At 41.9% G+C, this 19,339-nt stretch overlaps 3 protein-coding genes across 5 annotated transcripts in view; 2 read left to right on the top strand and 1 right to left on the bottom strand.

Annotated features, from left to right (window-relative positions):
- The window catches only part of akap12b (A kinase (PRKA) anchor protein 12b), a 57,390-nt gene extending 48,762 nt beyond the window's left edge, over positions 1-8,628 (top strand). For all 3 annotated transcript variants that reach the window (XM_022198226.2, XM_051960970.1, XM_022198227.2), the window contains 2 exons: positions 536-4,579; positions 6,222-8,628. In XM_022198226.2, coding sequence (XP_022053918.1) covers positions 536-4,575 — 4,040 coding nt within the window. In that variant the 3' untranslated portion in view covers positions 4,576-4,579; positions 6,222-8,628. The remainder of the gene's footprint in view (positions 1-535; positions 4,580-6,221) is intronic.
- Positions 8,629-8,705: 77 nt separating this feature from the next.
- On the bottom strand, positions 8,706-19,159 carry zbtb2b (zinc finger and BTB domain containing 2b). Its single transcript, XM_022198228.2, has 3 exons — positions 18,825-19,159; positions 14,276-14,456; positions 8,706-13,082 (listed from the first exon to the last, which is right to left on the bottom strand). The coding sequence occupies exons 2-3, from the start codon at positions 14,446-14,448 to the stop codon at positions 11,672-11,674; spliced, it is 1,584 nt and encodes a 527-aa protein (XP_022053920.1). The 5' UTR covers positions 14,449-14,456; positions 18,825-19,159; the 3' UTR covers positions 8,706-11,671.
- The window catches only part of esr1 (estrogen receptor 1), a 28,321-nt gene continuing 26,900 nt past the window's right edge, over positions 17,919-19,339 (top strand). Inside the window, exon 1 of the mRNA XM_051960971.1 lies at positions 17,919-18,798. The gene's annotated coding sequence lies outside the window, so the exon portion shown is untranslated. The remainder of the gene's footprint in view (positions 18,799-19,339) is intronic.

Genomic DNA, 19,339 nt, shown 5'->3' with positions numbered 1-19,339 from the left:
TGGGTAACGCACTGCACCACTGGCCGGTTGTGTTACAGGCTTGCACACATTATGCTTTTAATTGTAATGCTCCAGCATTTTCAATGAATCCCCTTAGAGACTGTTGTTTTACTTGTGTCAGTGCCAAAGCTAAATATCCAAGGATTAGCTGGACTAAATTGCAATCTGATTGCAGTTAAGTAGCCAAATACCTGATAAAATCAGCTCAGCAGGTCACAATCTCAACATCTTTGATCATCTACAGATGGGAATAAGAGTTTTATGAATTACATAAAACTTGTTGTTTTTGAGTTTCTCTCTTAAGGTTTTTTTTGGAATGCAGAGTTCTGGTGTCTCCATCAGTGATTTGATTTCCTCATTATTACCTGAATTTGTTAAATTGAATGTTGCAGATTATAGTCTAATATGAATATCATGGGAATGTCATTAGTGACCCTTCTGTAGCACAGCAGTGGCTGCAAAGACAAGTAGTAAACTGAAATGAGAAATATGATCAACGTCTTACAGAAAGCTCTTTCTTCTCTTTTCATTTCAGTTGGCCAGCCGGATGGTGTGTCTGTGGCTCAGAAAGAGGAGGCTCCTGAGACCATGGATACCGTCCAGGATGAAGTGACTCCTCAAGTGAATGGCGAGAAAGTTGATAAAGAGTCCCCTGATGCAAATGACATATCTGCTGTTGAGGAAAAGGCAGCAGAGGAAAAGCCTGATGATGCCAGTGAAGTGGGCTTCAAGAAGATATTCCGCTTTGTGGGCTTTAAGTTCACACTCAAGAAGGACAAAAGTGAGGAGAAAGACCCTGTGAAGCTACTGACAGTCAAAGACAAGGAAGGAGAGGAAGTCAGCGGAACTGACGAACCTGCAAAGGAGACAGAGGTTGCAGCTGCTGAAGAAACGAAGGCTGAAACAGAGGCATCTGCTGTTGAGGTTCCACCTGAAGCTACTGATGAGGTGGCCAAAGAGGAAGGAGTTGTGAAGGAAGCTGAGACCAGTCCAGCATCTCAGGAGACTGTGTCTCCCTTCAGGAAGCTCTTCACTGGAGGACTCTTCTCAAATCTGCGAAAGAAATCCAGCATTAAGAAGACAAAAGAGGAGGAAGACAAGGAGGCAGCTGCTGAGGAGGAGAAAGCTGATGTAGAAGAGAAGGGGGAGAAATCTGGGACTGAGCATGAAACCAAGGAGGAACAATTAGAGATTTTTGTGGAGGAAATGTTAGGGGTCAAGGAAGACACCCCAACCACGTCAGGGAATGAAAAATCAGAGGTAACTCCAGAGCCCAAGGATATCCCTGATGAAACTACTGATGACACCAAGCAAGAAGACCAAAAGGCAGAGGCTGGTGCAGAAGAGGAGAAGGCTCCAGCTGAGGTGACTTCTGAGGCAGAGCTGCTGTCCTCACAGGAGAAAACGAAGCCTCAAGGAAGCCCCCTGAAGAAGATCTTCACCGGAGCTGGCTTGAAGAAGCTCTCCACCAAGAAACAGAAGGTCAAGAAAGATGCTGAATCAAAGCCCTCTGAATCTGGAGAGCAGGCAGCTGAGCAACTCCAATCCTCCACAGAGATAGCAGAGGCCCCCAAGGCAGACAGTGGGCCCTCATCTCCAGAGGAGTCAGGAGAGCATGTTATGTCTGTGGAGGTGACCCAGAATGAATCTAGTCATGAGAATGAAGGTGAAGTTTCATCTGATGGAGAGAAGAAAAAGGAGGGCATCATTGCCTGGTCCTCCTTCAAGAAACTGGTAACACCCAAGAAACGTGTAAAACGACCCTCTGAAAGTGAAGATGAAGTCACAGCTGAGAAACCAGCCAAGTCAGCCACCCTGTCCTCCTCGGAGAGTGCTGCATTAGCAGATAAGGGTACTGAGGAGGAGGGTAAGGAGGAAAAGCCCTCTGAGGAAGAACCAAACACTGAAAATACTGAGAAACTGGTCAGCAGCACAGAAGAACCCAAAAAGAAAATGGACACTTCTGTTTCCTGGGAGGCTTTAATGTGTATGGGTGGGCCCAAAAAGAGGACAAGGAAAACCTCTGATTCTGATGATGAGGAGACCAAGATTGAAGAGGAAGTTCCACAGGGGGAACAGGAGAGCAAAACTGAAGCTGCCGTTGTCACTTCCCAAAATACAGAGAGTGAAGGAGAAACCGTTTCTTCACCTGACCCTATAAGCAGCCCCCCTGAGAGAGAGTCCACCTGGGACACACTGAAACGAATAGTTATGTCAAAGAATAAGTCCAAAATTGAGGAAAAGCCCGAGGAGTCTTCAGACCAAGTCCTGTCAGATGGTGAGATACCAAAAGATGAGTCATCTTTCTCTTTGAGGAAGCTCTTCCCTGGACGCAAGAAGAAGAAGGTTGAAAAACAATCCTCCTCTGACCTGGCCTCAGGTGAGGAGGACTCTGACACCCCAGCTGTGGTTCCTCTCTCAGAGTATGATGACCAAGTTGAAGCTGAAAAAGAAACACCAGCAGAACCAGCTGAAATACAAATTAAAGTGTCTGCTGCTGAAGACAGATCCCCTTCGTGGATCCCAGCAGTTGTTGAAGATACTGATGATAAAGTCGATCAGCTGAGTGATATCCCAGAGGAGGCAGAGAATGCTTCCACACCAAAGTCTGTCGAAGTTGACCTTACAGAGGCTGAAGATAAGGCTGCACTGCTTCAAGTTCGAGGGCGTGCAGGGCGCAGGCTCTCCACTGCTGAAGTGAAACCAGTTCCTCAGGCTCCAGATGCAGCAACCACCCCTGTTGCTCAGGGACCCACTTCAGAAAGTGCAGTAGAGGTTGTGCAGGGTATTGAGGCCCAAATCAGTGAAATCCCAACCCAGACATCTGTGACTGTAGAAGATGTACCCATGGAGGCAGCCTCTGAGCAAATTGAGCAAGAAATAGCGACTGAGACTGCTACATCTGTGACAAATGCTCTTCTGGAGCCACATGCTCGTGAGGAAGCCATGGCTATCTGCATTGGCCTTGACACCAAGGAAATTGCCAGAGTAGGTCTACAGGAGCCTATGCAGTCCATTGTTGAGTCTGTGGCTGTGCTTTGTGATCCTCTGAGCACAGAGATGTTAGTGAAGGAGAAGCCACCAAGTACAGAGGAAGCAAGCGTTGGAGAAGACGAAGTGTTCGTCGCTCAAATACAGCAAGTAGATGCTACTGATCTTGAGCCACCTATTGAAAATTCAGTGTGCATAGACCCAGAGGTTGAAGTCACCAATCAGAGTTCTGAACCTGAGTTTGAGATTCTTGGAGCTGTCAGCAGGGTTGATGTTAACATGGAAAATAGCCCTGTAACAGAGATAATTGAGCCTTTGGCACCCAACTCATATGAAACCATGCAAAGCGCCATCACAGAGCAGACTGAACCAGTCATCCCCGTAGCCGCACCAAGTGAAGAGACTCCCATTGTCACAGAAACAGTGGTGCTGGTCGCCCCACTCGATGTTGAGTCTAACCAAGTGGTATCATTACAGCCAGTTTTTATGGGAAATGCGTCATTTTCAGAAACTGTTGATACTGAAACAGTCAAGGTACAGAAAACCAAAGGGGAGGGTGCTGTTGCAAGGACTGTGAAGGCCACAGCCATCCCCACTGAAAAGACGGATATCAGTGCAATCATTGAGCACGCCAGCATGAAGATTGAAGGAGTCAAGGAGGACGTCAAGCAGGAAGTCAAGCAGGAAATCAAGCAGGACAGTGAGATTGAGGCCCAGAGCATGGTCATTGCCCAGGCTGTCATTCAGGATGCGGTGGATAAAGTTTCAGAAGATGTGCCTGAACACAAGAAGTCTCCCAAGCAAACGACCCTCATTCCAAGACCAGTCAAGGCAGTAGCAACAACAGAGAAAGAGATTGACGTCAAAACTGAAACCCCTGTTATCACTGACACCCCTGTTGCTGTTGACTGTGAAAAACCATCAGCAAAATTATCTCCATACCTCTGTCTTGCCATGGAGGTCTCTGACACAATCCCATTAGAGTTAGCAGAGAGCCTTGAAGGGGAAAAGAAGGATGAGAAGCCAGTAAAAGACTTAAAGAAAGCTGTGGAGGTAAAAGCAAGTGAAGAAACTGTCATAGTGGAAGAAGTAGAAGAGATAAAGGAAGAGACAGGTGAAGACCTTGAACAAAGCAAGGAGGAACAGATCAATGAAGATGAGGAGCCAGAAGTAGAAGAAGCAGCTGAGGAAGTGAAATCACAGCCAGAGGAAGCCAAGTCAGAGGCCCCTTCAGGGGAGAGCAAACAGAAAACACTCTCAGTCCACATGCCAGTCCAGGTTGTTCTGCAGACAGCGGAGATGATGGAGGAACTTACATTTGAAGAAGAGGCTGCGGAAGAGTTTGGCGGCGACACTCTACCAGCTAAGAGACCCAGTTCACCAGCTAGGAGCCCTTCAAGAGGAAACAAACTCCCCGTGTTGTCAGAAGAACCTCAAGCGGCAGCAGAGGAAGTGAGCCAACCAGAGACGGAGAAAGCACCATCAGCGAAGTGTGCAGAAGTGATGGCCCAGGTGATCGAGGTGATTGAGGAGGCTGTGAAGGAGATCGAACCCGTGTCTTCAGACATCACGGCAACGTCATGAGACGGTAAGACTTATCTACAGCACTGGTTCACAGTGTGTTTGAATGTTTTGGAACCAATTTTTGTTCTCATTTTTTAAGTTTAGAGTGTTTTTTTGTATTTCAGTATTATAAAATTAATGATAGAATGATGAAGAATGAAAACATTTTTTTTTTAAATTCCTTTGTTGGCCTATCAAACAATCTTCTCATCGAGGCTTTTTTGAAACATCAATGGGTCCTACTTTTATTAGGGAGTAGGGGAGGGGATTTGCACTCTGACCAGATGAAAAAGCTTTTGTTCGGACTATGAGTAACCAGGGGACCTTTGATATCAAAGCAGGAATGCCGCCGTTGACCCCTTCTTTGTAGGCCGGGGTCTTAAAGGGAAGCGGTGTGTGTGAGGGGCAGATGAACTTGTGCTGAAAGGCTGATTATGATTCCTCTGCTCCCTCCTCATGTTTTTCTTCTATCACAGTCTCAGTATGGAGTCAAGAAACCATGTCGGTGTATGCATTTGTTAGATTCAATTACAAAGCTTCAAAGGACTGAAGTTGTTGGGGTTTTTTTCAATTTTAACTGAATTATATCTATTAATGTGCAGAAATGCTTTATAGACACTGTCTGATGTTATTTGATATTGCCAATGAGGAGGAGGCAGAAACTGGGCGTAGCTCACTCTAATATTTATTAGACAGTCATGCAGCTCCTATTCATGAAAAACAAATTAAGTAAAGAGAAAAAAATAAATATTCTGATAGTAAATATAAAAACTATTAGATAAAAAAAAGTAAAAGAAACAATTTGGACACAAAAAGTTCAGATTTTGGCTTAAATCTTTAATTCAGAATTTAAATTTTAATTCACAATTTCGATGTTTTACCTTCAAGTCAAAACTTTAAAATATAAAACTAAATCTTGATGTATAAGGTTAAAATTTAGACTGACTTAAAAATATTTGTTTCTTAAAATCACAACATTGTGTCCTTTTTAGTGTTCCTCCACTAATGGAAATTAACTGTGTAGAGATGATGTACTCTTATTTGAAACTACAATCACACATAGAAAATAGTATAGAGGAAAAAACAATTATACATTTGAGCAAAATTGTGTTTGTTTCCCTATTAAAAAAGTAGCTTTGCTTCTTTCAGTTCTTTGTGGACTCAGATGGTTTAGTAGAGAACCTCTTTTTAAAATCTATGGTTCTATTCTATCTATTTTTGCGGCATTTCTGGCTCCTCCATTATAATACGTTCATTAATGGTTTCTGGACTGTTGGTCAGACAAAACAATGTATTAAAAGATTTGAAAAACTCAGGCATTTCTCAGAGAAAATAGTCTGCAAAACGAATCAATAATGAAAACAGTTGCAGCTTTAATTTAATGCTATTACCTGCTACAAAGTCACCCCAACACAAGTAACTAACCTTTAATACTTTAAAAACATATAAATAAATTAAGAACCATTTCTTATGTAAAGAAGCTGTGATGGTGCTTTGAAGAACCTAAAAGGCTTCATTAAAAACATGATTTTTCAGTGGTATTCTAGTCTTACAACATACCAGGAGACAAATATGTCAGTCTGAGATGGTTTCTTTCTGTAGATAAGAGAAGACATGATGCAGGCTTTCCTCCTCCTAATATCTGTTTTTGTGGTTGTCCACCACAGCTGAAGATACAAGACTGATGCCTGGGAGACGGACTGTCTGGACCAGGATGTGAGTGATGAGGGAGAGAGACAGAAGGAGGTTCTGCTCTGTGGTAACTCGCTGAGACCGGGCCTCACCCATCCCGCCCAGAGACTGACTGACTGAGCTACAGCTCCGCCATTCTCTCCAGCTCCCCTCCCACCCTCTGCTTCATCCACCCATCCTTCAACCCCAGTGTGACCACCTCACCCACCCACTCACCCACTCTCACAGACACACACTCATGCATGTCCTGTGCCTCAGAAGCGTCCCATCTTGCTTGTAATCAGTGCAGTGTATGTTCAGCGTCTCACTTTCCTTTGCCCTCGTTGCACAGGATGAGGACCAGGCTGAGTGTGTATCTGTGCATATGTGTGTGTGCGTGCAAGTGCATTTGTGTTTTTTTGTGTATAGTAGCAAGAGTAAGATGGTGTCAGAAGGGGAAGAGATGGAGGATTATCTTGTATATTGTATTTATATCCTTGCGTATTCTTGCATTGACCCATACGTCTTTATTGTTTCTTTTTTTCCCCCACTGTTATTTTTTCCCCCATTTGTTATTTTATGGACATTGGTTCATTTTCCCCCCCAAAATCCCCATATTAAGCTGTGATATATCAAGTATTTTATTATGACAGTCAATTTTAAGATTGAAACAGTAAGACATCTACAACGTTGTATCTGGACAATGAGAATGTGACATAGTTTCATACAAACTGCTTTGAGTATCACAGCTTTAAACTGTCTTATTCAACTATTATTTACCAGTCTGTAGTAATTACTACTAAGCCATGGTACAAGTGCTACTCCACTGACAGAGACGCCATCAGGAGCGCAGATAGTGTGATGACATCTACCAGAAATGTGCCACATTTGTTTGTCATGTTCTTCAATCTGCACCCAAACATAAACTCAATAAGCTTCATGTAGGTAAGAAACACAATCACTGCCTGATTCACTGTGAAAAAGACGTTGTTACTCATTATTTCATGTAATAATACAATAAAATACTATCACAACACACTCATTTGATAATGTGGCCGAGGTATCTGGTAAACTTGTAAACAATATAGATGCCAATTTTTGACACTGTGCTGACATGTGCATTTAAGAAACACTTAGAAAGCATGTCATGCTCACAGTGTTTAAAGGCCATTTTTTCTGAGTTACTGTGTGACATGTTATATTGATGTGAAGCAGTTTGAACACTTTCTTTATTGCGCTGTATTTACAATTACTGATGGAAAGACGGTATGTCGATGCCCTCTACTGCTTACAAAAAGTAGTGCACCCTTTATTCATTGCTGTCATTTTGACTTCATGTATGTTTTAACCAGGTTAATAACGTATGACATAATCTTCGTTCGGTTCAGTCTTAAGCTAGACCTGCACTATGTCGTGTTGTTCACCGAGCATGATCTCGAGGGTCACTGGACTGGCACCAGGGAGGACGCAGACTGATTGGTTGATGATGTTAAAGAGGCACAGACACCAACCCGCATGGTACCAGAAATAAAACAAAAGCTCATTTTGCTCTTTATTTAAAAACCAAATCGAGTTAGGATAAATCAGGGAGTCATGGTCTTTCCATTGCTCATGGGATAAGACATCAGTTGCATCCAATTAGATTCCTAAAGCATCTCCTCAGCTACTTTGATTCAGGCATCAAACCTCAGTTACAAAGTTAGGGCTTACTGTGCAGATTTACTTTCATACTTGCATGTTTTAGGAATGCCTGAAACACTCCTGACTCACTTGATTCACTTTTACCACCAAAGTAATCATGTTACTATGGGTTACACTTGTTTTTTTCTTAACGACTTTGTAAAAAAAAAAAACAATCGCACCATTTCAATCATTTTAATATCCTATGAGCTGGACGTGAGTGCTTCTACAATCCATTGAATCTATTTTTTTGTGGCTGATACAACATCGTAGACTCACTTTTCACTCAGCTTCATGACCAAACGAGTCAAGGATCAGGAAGTCTGGACCCTTATTTAGGTCACCACTTCACTTTACTTTGACTCCACAGGGTGTGACACATCCACGATATAATTGCTTTATTTAAAATACATGATTACAAAAAGACAGTGAACTAAAGACTTGCTATTGTTGCATAATGTAAAGCATTTAGGAGCAAATCCCACCTGCTGTCCTCCCTGCTTTTTGTAACACTCAACTGTGAACCTGTTAACATTTGTACAGATTGTATACCTACTGTATGTACTTAAATCATATTGTTGTAATATTAACTAATAACCTGCATCAATTTAGCATAATATTCATGTAGCATGGTCTTAATTGTCTTTTATATTTTCCCAGCTGTTAATAGTAAGGACTCAGAAACCTGTCTATATTTCATTCAATAAAGTTAGAGAAAATTGCTGTGTATTTTCTATTATTTTTTAAACTTCTCATTTTTGGCAGCACAATGAGGTTGAGGTAAAAACAAGACAAAGCCATTTACTATTATAAAAACGTGTTTTTATTGTTCTTTCTTCACTGAAAAAGAAAAAAAGTTTAAACAGAAAAACTACTCACATTCCTGAGAACACAGATTGATCACAGTAGATGTCAGATGGGGAGGAGGGTAACATTGTGAGCACTAAAGCTGCTGGGTCGGGGTCCTCACTAGTCCTGAAATCATCATTTTGATAACCAACAGTGGACAGAAAAGACAAACTTGTCATCTTCCTGAGATACTGAGCTGTTTAAACACACACAAACACAGAAATTAACTGACAAGACTGGTGTCTGGATGATAATTACAGCTTGAACTAAGAGGAGGATTCAGTTCTTCTACAAAGCTGTGCATGTTCCTGTGAATCAATTTGGCTCAGAAAAGTGAAGGTCAGTAGTACAGCGTTTCGATCGCTCCTCGTTCAATACTGAGCATTTTTAATAGCACATATATACAGAAATGCATTTTTTATGTGAACTTAATGTAATGCAATATCCATTTATGGCAAAGCAGGTCCAATAAATGGCAAGTACACAGTCACATTAGTGAAAATATCTGTTAAAATGTGATGTTTTCCACCCCATTATTAGACCTGAGTAGACCATAAAGAAAAACAGCTCCATCTAGCCAAACACTGGGTGAACTGCAGCAAAGCGACCACTGCTTTCCAACACTTTGCACTGTTTAACATACTAGGGATGGGCATTTTTAAGATTTTTTTTATTCATTTCTGAAAATTCAAAGATGGAGGCAGGTCAATAACACTACCAGAAGACTACAGTTAAAATTATTTTCCTACAAATGAACATTAATTAGCTTTTGAGGGCTACATCTCAAGTTACATGTATATTATTTGTCTCCAGGGTGATGGCTACCACTACTGGCTACTAACAGGAATCTAAAATGACATTTGGAAGAGCGAGTGCAACTTTTTTTTCTGTTTTATGAATTGCGGGACACTTACAACCAATTTAGAGTTTCTGGAGCAACAAACGAGGCAATTCTGTCGCATTTAATAACAATTACTTCCTACGGGAGGGAACAATAAACATTTTACAAGCACCTCTGCAGTGGGTTCACCTCAGAATTCGGGTATATAAGAACTGGGAAAAAAAACATTGAGTTTCTAAGTATAAAGTTTTAATCACAGTTAAAATTAAGTTCACTTTTGCAACAGAGAAATCGACACAGATGCTGACTGGTATTTTTTTTTTTATCATTCAAACTATTTGAGTTATTATTACACTGAACATGTTTCAGCAAGACAAATTAGTTAACATGTAAAACACTTTCCTAGCTTCACATTTATTCAACATGTATGTTAAGATGTCTCACACGTTCTAGTCATCAGTAGTACATAGGAAGTGTCATCCCAAAGAATCTATGTCGTTGAACTGTTTCACAAACACCCCTTTTACCTCCCCATAAAACACACCTATATATCTCCGTGTTAGCTCATATATCTAGCCAGCTGCTTGTCATTAATGCAAACTCTTTCTGAGTCGCACCGTCAGTTAACTTTACTTCCACGCAGACAGGTGAAGAATTACAAACATCGCAGCCACTACTAACGTTTTTCATGGTACGGACACGGCTTAAGAACATATACAAATGTCAGACGGTCTTTACAATCCAAAAAAATAGTTCCCTTTGCATGAAATGTATAAGACGGTTAGCAATTAGCACAAACATGGCAAACAAAAGAGACCTAAAATCCAGTTTGGTCTCTTTAATCGTCGGTTATTTCTTGGAGGAATTAAGGATAGATTCATCATGCCCATCCCTCATATGTTAACTTCTCCTTAACGTATTCCTATTTTGAAAGCTATTTGTCTACTAATATACAAATTTCTTTGCAATATAATGTGTTCTTTGTAAATATAGCAGTGTATATAAAATTAGAAAAGCATGTCAAACCAAATTCTGGGGCTTTTAGGAGTAAATTCAAGCAATTTATAAAAGACAAGGTGTACAATATTGTACAGAACAGCCTCTCATCAAGGTATGTGTGTCTGGATGGAACATGTTGCCTCTTCAATCAGCAGGCAAAGAGTTAGACAATATGGAACATGCACAACAAGTAAAAATGAGAAAGAATTAAAAGTGGCACAAGAGTGATTGCTTTTGTTCACTGTGACCGATTCTCAGAGGCCACATGCTTAGTATGAGGGGCAACTGTGAGCTAATATGGTGGGACAAGAAGGAAACAGGAACTATAATCACATCTAGCACAGTCCAAATAGGAGTAGAACATACAGGAGGATGCAGCCAATGGTCATCATATAACATGTCTGAGTATTCATTCTGCTGGAATGAATACGAATGGAAGACAAATGTACTTTGATGCATATCGAGAATCTACTCAAATAAGAGCACAGATTGTCTCAGGTCGGTGTGCTTTTAGCTGGAAATTTAATTCTATACCTGATCTGCAGATTCAGCCTTTCAGCTATGAGCATGTAGAAATAACTGTGCAGTTCCGAGGCATTGTTAGTAATTTGTACCTCTTTCTCCTCCTCAAGTCTAGCGCAGCCCACTCATCGCACAACATGTTGTCTCCTCCGGAACTGCCTCAGCTTCCTCTTCCTTTCATGCTGAAAAAACTGCCTATGCAGCGTCACCACAAAACTAGCTCTGAAGGGTCTGGTGCGGCCTCACATGTCAGAGTATAACACCAATGCACACAAGCAGTAAAATTATGCCATTAGCATTCACCTCAGGTCAAATGTCATTGTTATTTGGTTTCTTTTGAATAGAGAGAGAGCTATAGGTTATTTAATTTGGACTTTTAGTTATTCCGAGGGCCAAAATATCCAAAACATGCCATCATAAAAACTTAATTAAGTTTAAGTAGATCGAGAACCTCCAACATACATACCCTGACTAACGTCAACTTTAGCTTACCTAATAACCATAACTTAGATTATAAACACACATGTTATAAGGGACAAATACACAGTTTCGGCACTATTCTACAAGGATCTCCTCGGTCTTTATGGGTTCTAGTGGAGTGCCAGAGTTGGACAAATCGGAGCCTTCATCTTTGGAAAATTCTTCACGCTGGAGCAGCATGCCTGCACCTGCGTTTCCCTGCAGCCCCACTAATCCCCCTTGGGTGAAACATAAGTGTTTGATCACCTCATTGGGATTGGAGAAGGTGGTGGCACAAATGTTACACTTGTAAGGCTTTGATGAGCCCAAGAACATCGCCTCCATCTGGCTGCCGTCATCTCCTGCAGCGCACAGCTCCATGCTCTGTCGGTCCACCATGGTGTAGGTGTCGGCCCCCTGGTTCAGGCACACGTGACGGGCTGCCTGGTTAGCACGGCAAAAGCTCTTACCGCAAGCACTGCATTTGAAGGGCTTCCCTGTGTGGATGTACATGTGTTCGCGCCAGTGGCTCTTCTGAATAAACTTGCGCCCGCAGGTGGAGCACTCGTACTTCCGCCGCTTCACTTCCCGGTCCAAGTCGGCGCTCTCCAGGTTGTCAATATCCGCAATGTCTGATGGAGGTGGTGTGTCCGCCTGAGAGTTCAACCCTCCCAACCCCCAGCTGGAGGTGGACACCTCTGCTCGGGGAGAGTCCGAGTTGGTACCTGAAACGGGGGTTTGTTCGCTGTCGCTGATGATCTCGACCGCCGCGGCAGCAACCGAGGGACTTGACGCAGCTTTGTTCCCTTTAGGAAGCCCCTCGACGGGTAGGTTGTGTTCTCCAGTCATGACAGGTGAGAGAGCATCGCTGGGCTCAGTCAGGGTCTGCTGAAGACTCTGGGTGTGCTGCAGGAGGTGCTCTCTCAGTAGACTCCTCTGGGTGAATCGGCTCCTGCAAAGGTGACAGGAGTAATGCTTCCTAAAGGAGGAACTCCTCTTCATTATGCTGGGCTTCACATGGAGGATGGCGTTGGCTGAGGAACCATCTGCACTTAGTAAGTCCATTCCCCCCTCCTCAACCACAGGCTTAGCGCCGCTGGTCGAAGCCTCCACATCAGGGGGTGAAGATGACAGCTTGGGTGGTACGGAATTTGAGTATGAAGTACTCGCTGGTGTGGACGGTTGCTTCCCCTCTGAGCTGACCTGCTCCACATCAAAGGGAGAGGACAGCTGCCGTCGAGTGGGCAGCCTGGCTGACAGTGCCACCTGCTGATCAGATATCTGGATGCCGTAGAGGGAGGTGGAAAGGTTGATGCTTTGCTCAGGCTGGGAATACACTGACTGGCTGGCCTCCTGTAAAAGAGGATAGGCATGAAGGAATCTGACCCCTTGCTCTAGTCGCGCAGGATCTATCAGCTGTGGTGCCAGCTTTCCTGTGTACATCAGGTTGAGGAGGTAGCTGAAGATGTCTGGCTGTATGTCAGCCGCCTTGAGACGAACACAGTCACTGCAACAAAAACAGATTACAGTCAGCTAGCAGCAAATAATGGGTAAGTTAATAATATTACACAATGTTGACCATCAACTGCAACTAAAGACTACAGCAGGAAACAAAACACTGCTCAAAAAATTTAAATAAATCATTGACATACACGGTGTAATTTATTGAGCACAAAATGACCAAAATTATTTACCCACTAAAAGGGGGATTCACAACCACTTACACTTCCTAACTGGACAGACAGATATCCCAGAGGTTAAGTTGAATTGATGCTGTACTGTGATGATTAGGTGTTCCTTATTTTCTTAAGCGGTGTAGATACAAGCGATTACTACACAGTTACTTTACAATGAGGACAACAGGTTATCAATGAGTGAACCTCACTATAACACGTTATCAGGTAGCACAGATGCCATTCTGTAACCCAAACCTTCTTAAAACCGGCTGGAGGGATGTTATAGGTTTTTAAAAATTGCTAAAATTACAACGTTTATCACACCAAGAAACTGTATAAACAGAAAGAATCATCCGATTTTCAACTTTCTGAGGGTCCTTGAACTGACCGTGTGTGTGTGGTGTCATTCCTTTTGTAAAATTTACCAAATCTAACCATAAACCTGTAGCATTTAAACATTTGCCAAATTTAAAACATGCACACAAACCAGATTCTGTGTAAAACAAATGAAAAAATCTGCATAGTTAAATTAATAAGTCATTACAGACTTAGCTGTGACCATCAGCCCCTTGACAAAAATTCAGGAACTATTCGACTAAACTGCAGGCTGTGTTTAGACAAGAGCACAGAGGAGCCAAGTATGAAGACAAATTAAACATGGAAGCTGTTGAGTAACCATATTCCCAATATAGTGGTGATACCTGAGGGCATTTGGAAAAACTGACATGCTCATTCCAATTATTTTTAATAGTAAAATAAATAATCAGAGAAATTCAACCGTTATTTATTTATCATTATTTTTATGTCACACTACAAAAAGACATCTATGAGTTTTCTTTATTTCTTGCCATGGTTGTGTTGCTTCCATAAAAGTGGAGGACTTCATACTACTTTGAAAAATGAGCCCACAGTGAGTAAAAATGTAAAAACACCCAGAAACAGTTTGGGGTTCTGAGGGTTAACTAGCACTACTCCGACACCACTTTTACTGCATTCCTACTGTGCTGTACAGTTCCTATTGTACCTGTCCTGGTGAATAAAGAGCATTCTGAAGTAGTTGGAGAAGGCGGCGAGGACGGCTTTGTGGGCTTTGAAGAAGACATCTCCTATAGCCACGGTGCAGTCGCACAGGAAGCCAAACTCCCTCTGAGCGTTAAGCTGTTGCAGCAGGATAAGACCATGGTTGGCCAACTCCATTCTTCAACCTGCACAAAGACGCACAAACACACACACACACACACGCACACACGAGCAGCAATGAGTTTCCTGTGTGGAAGCTGGCCAGAGATTATTGTGACCACAAAGAGTCAGGCAGACAGCAGTGATCTAACGACCTTGTAGAGGCTAACTTAACACAACTGAGGAATAATTTTGTTACGTCGGAGACAATTTGTTCGACATTAACGCCACACAAAATGATGTTGATTAATGGTATGGCTCTGCAAAGCAAAACACTGTGGTCAGACTGGTTGACTGTACTGTCCTGTAGGTTTAAACATGTTTTTCTAGTGGTAATAAAGAGGAAAAGGAAGTTATTTGTGAATTCTAATTTCTTAAAGCACATTGAACATGGAAAATGTCTTGTTCTATATCAATTTTAGAAGGCTGACGCTTGTAAGCAATTACAGCCAGCACGATCATCGTCAGTAGTCTATAAAGCAGCTTTGTACACAGATTCCCTAACTGACCTCTAATGACAACTTTAAGTATACATATGTCGTGCTAATCACAACACAACTTCTGTAGTTGTGTCAGCAAGATGGAAAAACTACATATAGACATCTAGTCTGTCATTGCCCACTTCAAACTAAAAGCTCTCAGAGAGTGCAGTACTCCACCAGGGCTGTTCATTCCCCCAAATCATCTTCAGAAACGCAGCACATTTTTTTCTATAAGCGCATCATTTGTTAATTAGTTATTAATGATCAGAAATCACAGCAACATAGAATGTGGTCATTTAATATAGATGTAGCCTGAGCACAGGTATGCGTTATGCATGTGTACATTATGTACGGATACCGAATCTGATCAAAATATGCAGTGGGAGGCAGGAATTGACAGGACTCGGAAACACCCCCACAATTTAATCAATTGTTCCTTGTCTCATTTTCAACTGATAAGTCCACAGCAGTCGATTCTTAGTAGGATTGTAATCGTGTTCGTCAGCAGGCAGCTGCAGCGTTCACTTGTAGCCATAGTTAGTGATGCCGTGTCGCAATCTCGCAATGATACAGAAATCTTTAACAAATCCATGGATCCAGACTATAAGCCACATCACTGCCAAAATCTAATCAATTAGTCCTTGTGACATTTCTGACCTTCCTTGAAAATTTCATCCAAATTCGTTATTCCATTTTTGAGTAATGTTGCTAACAGAGAGACAGACAGACAAACCAGCGCCGATCGTCACATAACTTTGCAAAGTAAAAATCAGGGTCTTACAATAGTTAGGCCCCCAAACCTCAGTGAGAGGCCCTTAAAACAAGAAGTAAATAAAACCAAATGCCTTATCTCTTCAGCTCTGTGTTAAAAAGGTTGATGTAAACACTACTTAGCGCGATGTTGTGTTGGAGTACTATGTAGGAGACATTTCAGAGCTGTGCACATTCTGCTGACCAATGAGATGAGTTCTGTTGACCCTAAAGGTCGCTGTAGGACGGAGAGGGCTTCAGGCCATCACATGATCAGCGTTATGGGTGTCGACACACATTCCTAAGGCAAAACTGGTTCTACCCCCGTGCACTGGAGCACAAAAACAGTCCCTAGAAAGGGTGCATCTCCTTTCTCCCAAACCTTCTCTCACTACAGATGAACAGAAATGTCTGGAGACAAACAATGACGAACATTTCAACAGCCAGTTTACCTCCCAAAGAACAAAAGTCTAGTCCTGTGTACCCAGACTGCATACAAAAAGACTTGAAAATCTCTCTACATGTGCATTTCATCAGAAAGGTCAGAGTGCAAAGATGCTGGTGTTATAGCATGGGCAGAAGTTTCACAACAACATCAAGAACTGAAGAGGCTACAGACAAAAGTACAACATGCACCAACGGTGGTCTTGTCACGCATAGCTTCTATATAAAATTAGTTAGCAGTTTATTAAGTGTAGCTAAAATTAATGCAGTCAAAATACAGCCCTGCAATGAATCCAATCCACATGAAAGTTAAACTGTACAGTTTTTGTTGAAGGTGACATAGAGAGGTGTGTATTAAGTTTTTTGTTCATTTTTAAAGGCTGTAGTTTGTGATTCTGTTTAACTGTGTGTCCATATAGAAGAGGGGATTCTAATATTTAATCAATTTCATTTATATCAGTCAGCAAAGACTAAATAAAGGCTGATTTTATTAATTAGTCAACAGAGAATGAATCAGTGAGTATTTTTATTTTTAAATTTTTTTAGCTATTTTGCTGAATGCTCTCTAGTTCCAGCCTCTCAGACTTTGCCATTCTGTAGATGACACCAAGCAGAATGTCTTTGGATTTCATTACAGTAAAATATGCCACCCTCCTTCCTAAAACATTATAATTTCATTATTTTCTGACAATGAAAAGCTCATTATAGTGCATTTTTTTATCAATGAGGATATTGTCTAAATGTTAAAAGAATATCTCTCAAAAATGATAATAAAATTGACCAACACTTCTCTAAAAGGGTTGACAAAAAAAAGTACATTGCAGGGTTGTTAGTGTTATAAACATGGGCCAAATAAACTTCTAACAGTGTGCTTATTTTGTCAGTGCTGCAGCTGCTCACTTTCCCTGCAGCGACTAAATCAATACATGGTTTCATTATTAGTCCTTATTATTACTCCTTCACCACGTCTGCAGAGCAGCTAAAGCCGTTCAAATGTGTTATTATTACTCCGTCAGGAAACGCGACGGAGTTGTGTGAAGATTGACGTACGTTTGTCCTTCTCCTGAATCTGTGAATCCATCTGTCTGTGCACAACATTACTCAAAAACAGAATAACAGATTTGGATAAAATTTTCAGGGAAGGTCAGAAATGACACAAGGAGCAACTGATTAGATTTTGGCAGTGATGTGGCTCATAGTCTGGATCCACGGATTTGCTAAATATTTCATCATCACCGTAACTATGAGAACAAGTGAACACTACTTCAGCTGACTGCATGAGAGAACAAAGTGCTGTCATTAAGTACTAAGGTATTAATTAATAAACAAGAAATCTAAAAAACATTCACTTTGTAGCTTCTAGAGCAACTAAATCGTATCATGATTGCTTTATGTTTTATCAAAATTGCTCTTTTGATAATCAGTTGATCTTAATGGTTTCACATCTAAACACATTAGTCTATCACACAATTATTATGATAATCTATTGGTGCAGTAGCATTGTCCAAGAAGAGCATTAGCTTGCTGCAACTTTCATTTGCTTTGCAGACATGAAAACAACATCTGGCAGCAAAAAAAATAAGTAAATAAAAAAATCAGCATGGCAGAAAAAAATGTTGTCTGAGAGAACACAGGCTTTACCTAATAAACAGACTAGAAAACTATAAAATATTCACATTGCAGCATCCAGAGTAGCTACATTTTTTCATTGCTTAACGTATTATCAGAATTGTTGCTATGGTATGCTAATTGTTAAGGGTATTATAAATCCAGTAGTTTGGAAAATAAAGGCATAATATTTTTTAATGCAGCTTAAGCTTGGTGCAACTTCCATGTGGGTTTTAGATATAAATCAACGTGTGACAGGAGAGAATACAAGTACTCAACACACTAGAAAACTGGAGAACAGTCTCATTGACTACATTTTGCAATTGATGTTGCTTATCAAAATGATTCATCTGATTGATTAATCTTAATAGTCTCAGCTCTAAGCACATTAGCCTATGCACAGCTGTCTGGATGGTTTATCCCATAATGACTTTTAATGCTGTAGTTTAATGACCATGACTGGCTTTAGCTTGGTGCAGCTCCAAAGTTAGCTCGGTTTACTCGCTGCATAAAGTTTTCTCTGAAAGTGGAGCCATGGGTTAGATAGAGTAGATTTGATCAGACAAAAAAAACCCCGTAAAATCCCAATATGTGCTATTTTAGCTACAACAGCATGAGCGAATCAATACGAACTTGTTTGCAACAATATAGCACCGCCCCTGATGTGATGTAGACACGTGGAACAGTTACTTCCGTAGTGACATTTGCTTTTATTCCGTAAATACGCCGTTAAACTGTCTGAGCAGGAAGCCCGAGAGCAGCCCGGAGCCGCTGCACGAGTGAAGCTCTACGGTGAAACGGCGGCTCCGGTACATAAAGGATCTACAGGCAACACACGGAGCTGAGCGCGCGTGGACCGATTTTCGGTTGCTATTGCTAACGCGAGAGAACGGACAGCTATCTGCGTGCACGCTGACGCGCGCGCGCACAACACACACACACACGTAGAGGCAGAGCGCGCGAGAGGCGCAGGGGGATGGGGCTGGTCACGAACGCGTTTCTTTTAACTTCCCCGTGAAAATTTACAGTTAGCCAAAGCACAACCGAGAAGCCCAGTAACGTAACACAACGGTTACACGAACGGGTGAGTATGTGGCTGAATAAACGTACCTGCACTCCGCTTAAATCGGTGGAGTTTGCCGTGTCGCCGTTGTTTGTTTGTTACCGGAGACTCGTCCGTCCTCTCTGGGGCTCGCAGCAGCTTCAACTGCTCCTTGTAAACGCAGCATTCGTTGGCGGCGGAGAGGGTCGTCCGTCGGTGTTTTCCGGTTAGGGGTTTTACGTTACAATCACATGACTGTGGGTAAACGCCAGCCGAAAAAAAAGAAGCAGCCGTTGTAAAAATCCGTTGAGCGAGGGGGCGGTTGAGTTAACGTTAATTTCCCGCACTGTGTAACCGCCGGGAGATCAGCCCCCGCTAGTCAGCTCTGACAGCCGGCGAGGACGAACGCAGACAGGCAGCAGCTACGTAGACTCACCGTGTGGTATTTAATCACTGCCGTTAACGACACGTAAACATTAAACCGAAGTGTGACGGTGTGTGTGTGTGTTCGCTCTCACTACCACCGAGACACACTGCTTCTCACGCAGTCCACTCTTATTTTTTACATTTTAAGGTGAAGCAG

Source organism: Acanthochromis polyacanthus, chromosome 16 (genome assembly GCF_021347895.1).
Source record: "Acanthochromis polyacanthus isolate Apoly-LR-REF ecotype Palm Island chromosome 16, KAUST_Apoly_ChrSc, whole genome shotgun sequence".
In the NCBI taxonomy this organism is placed as follows: domain Eukaryota; kingdom Metazoa; phylum Chordata; class Actinopteri; family Pomacentridae; genus Acanthochromis; species Acanthochromis polyacanthus.
Note: the sequence above shows the minus strand (reverse complement) of the source record. Positions and strands in the feature narration are given on the sequence as shown.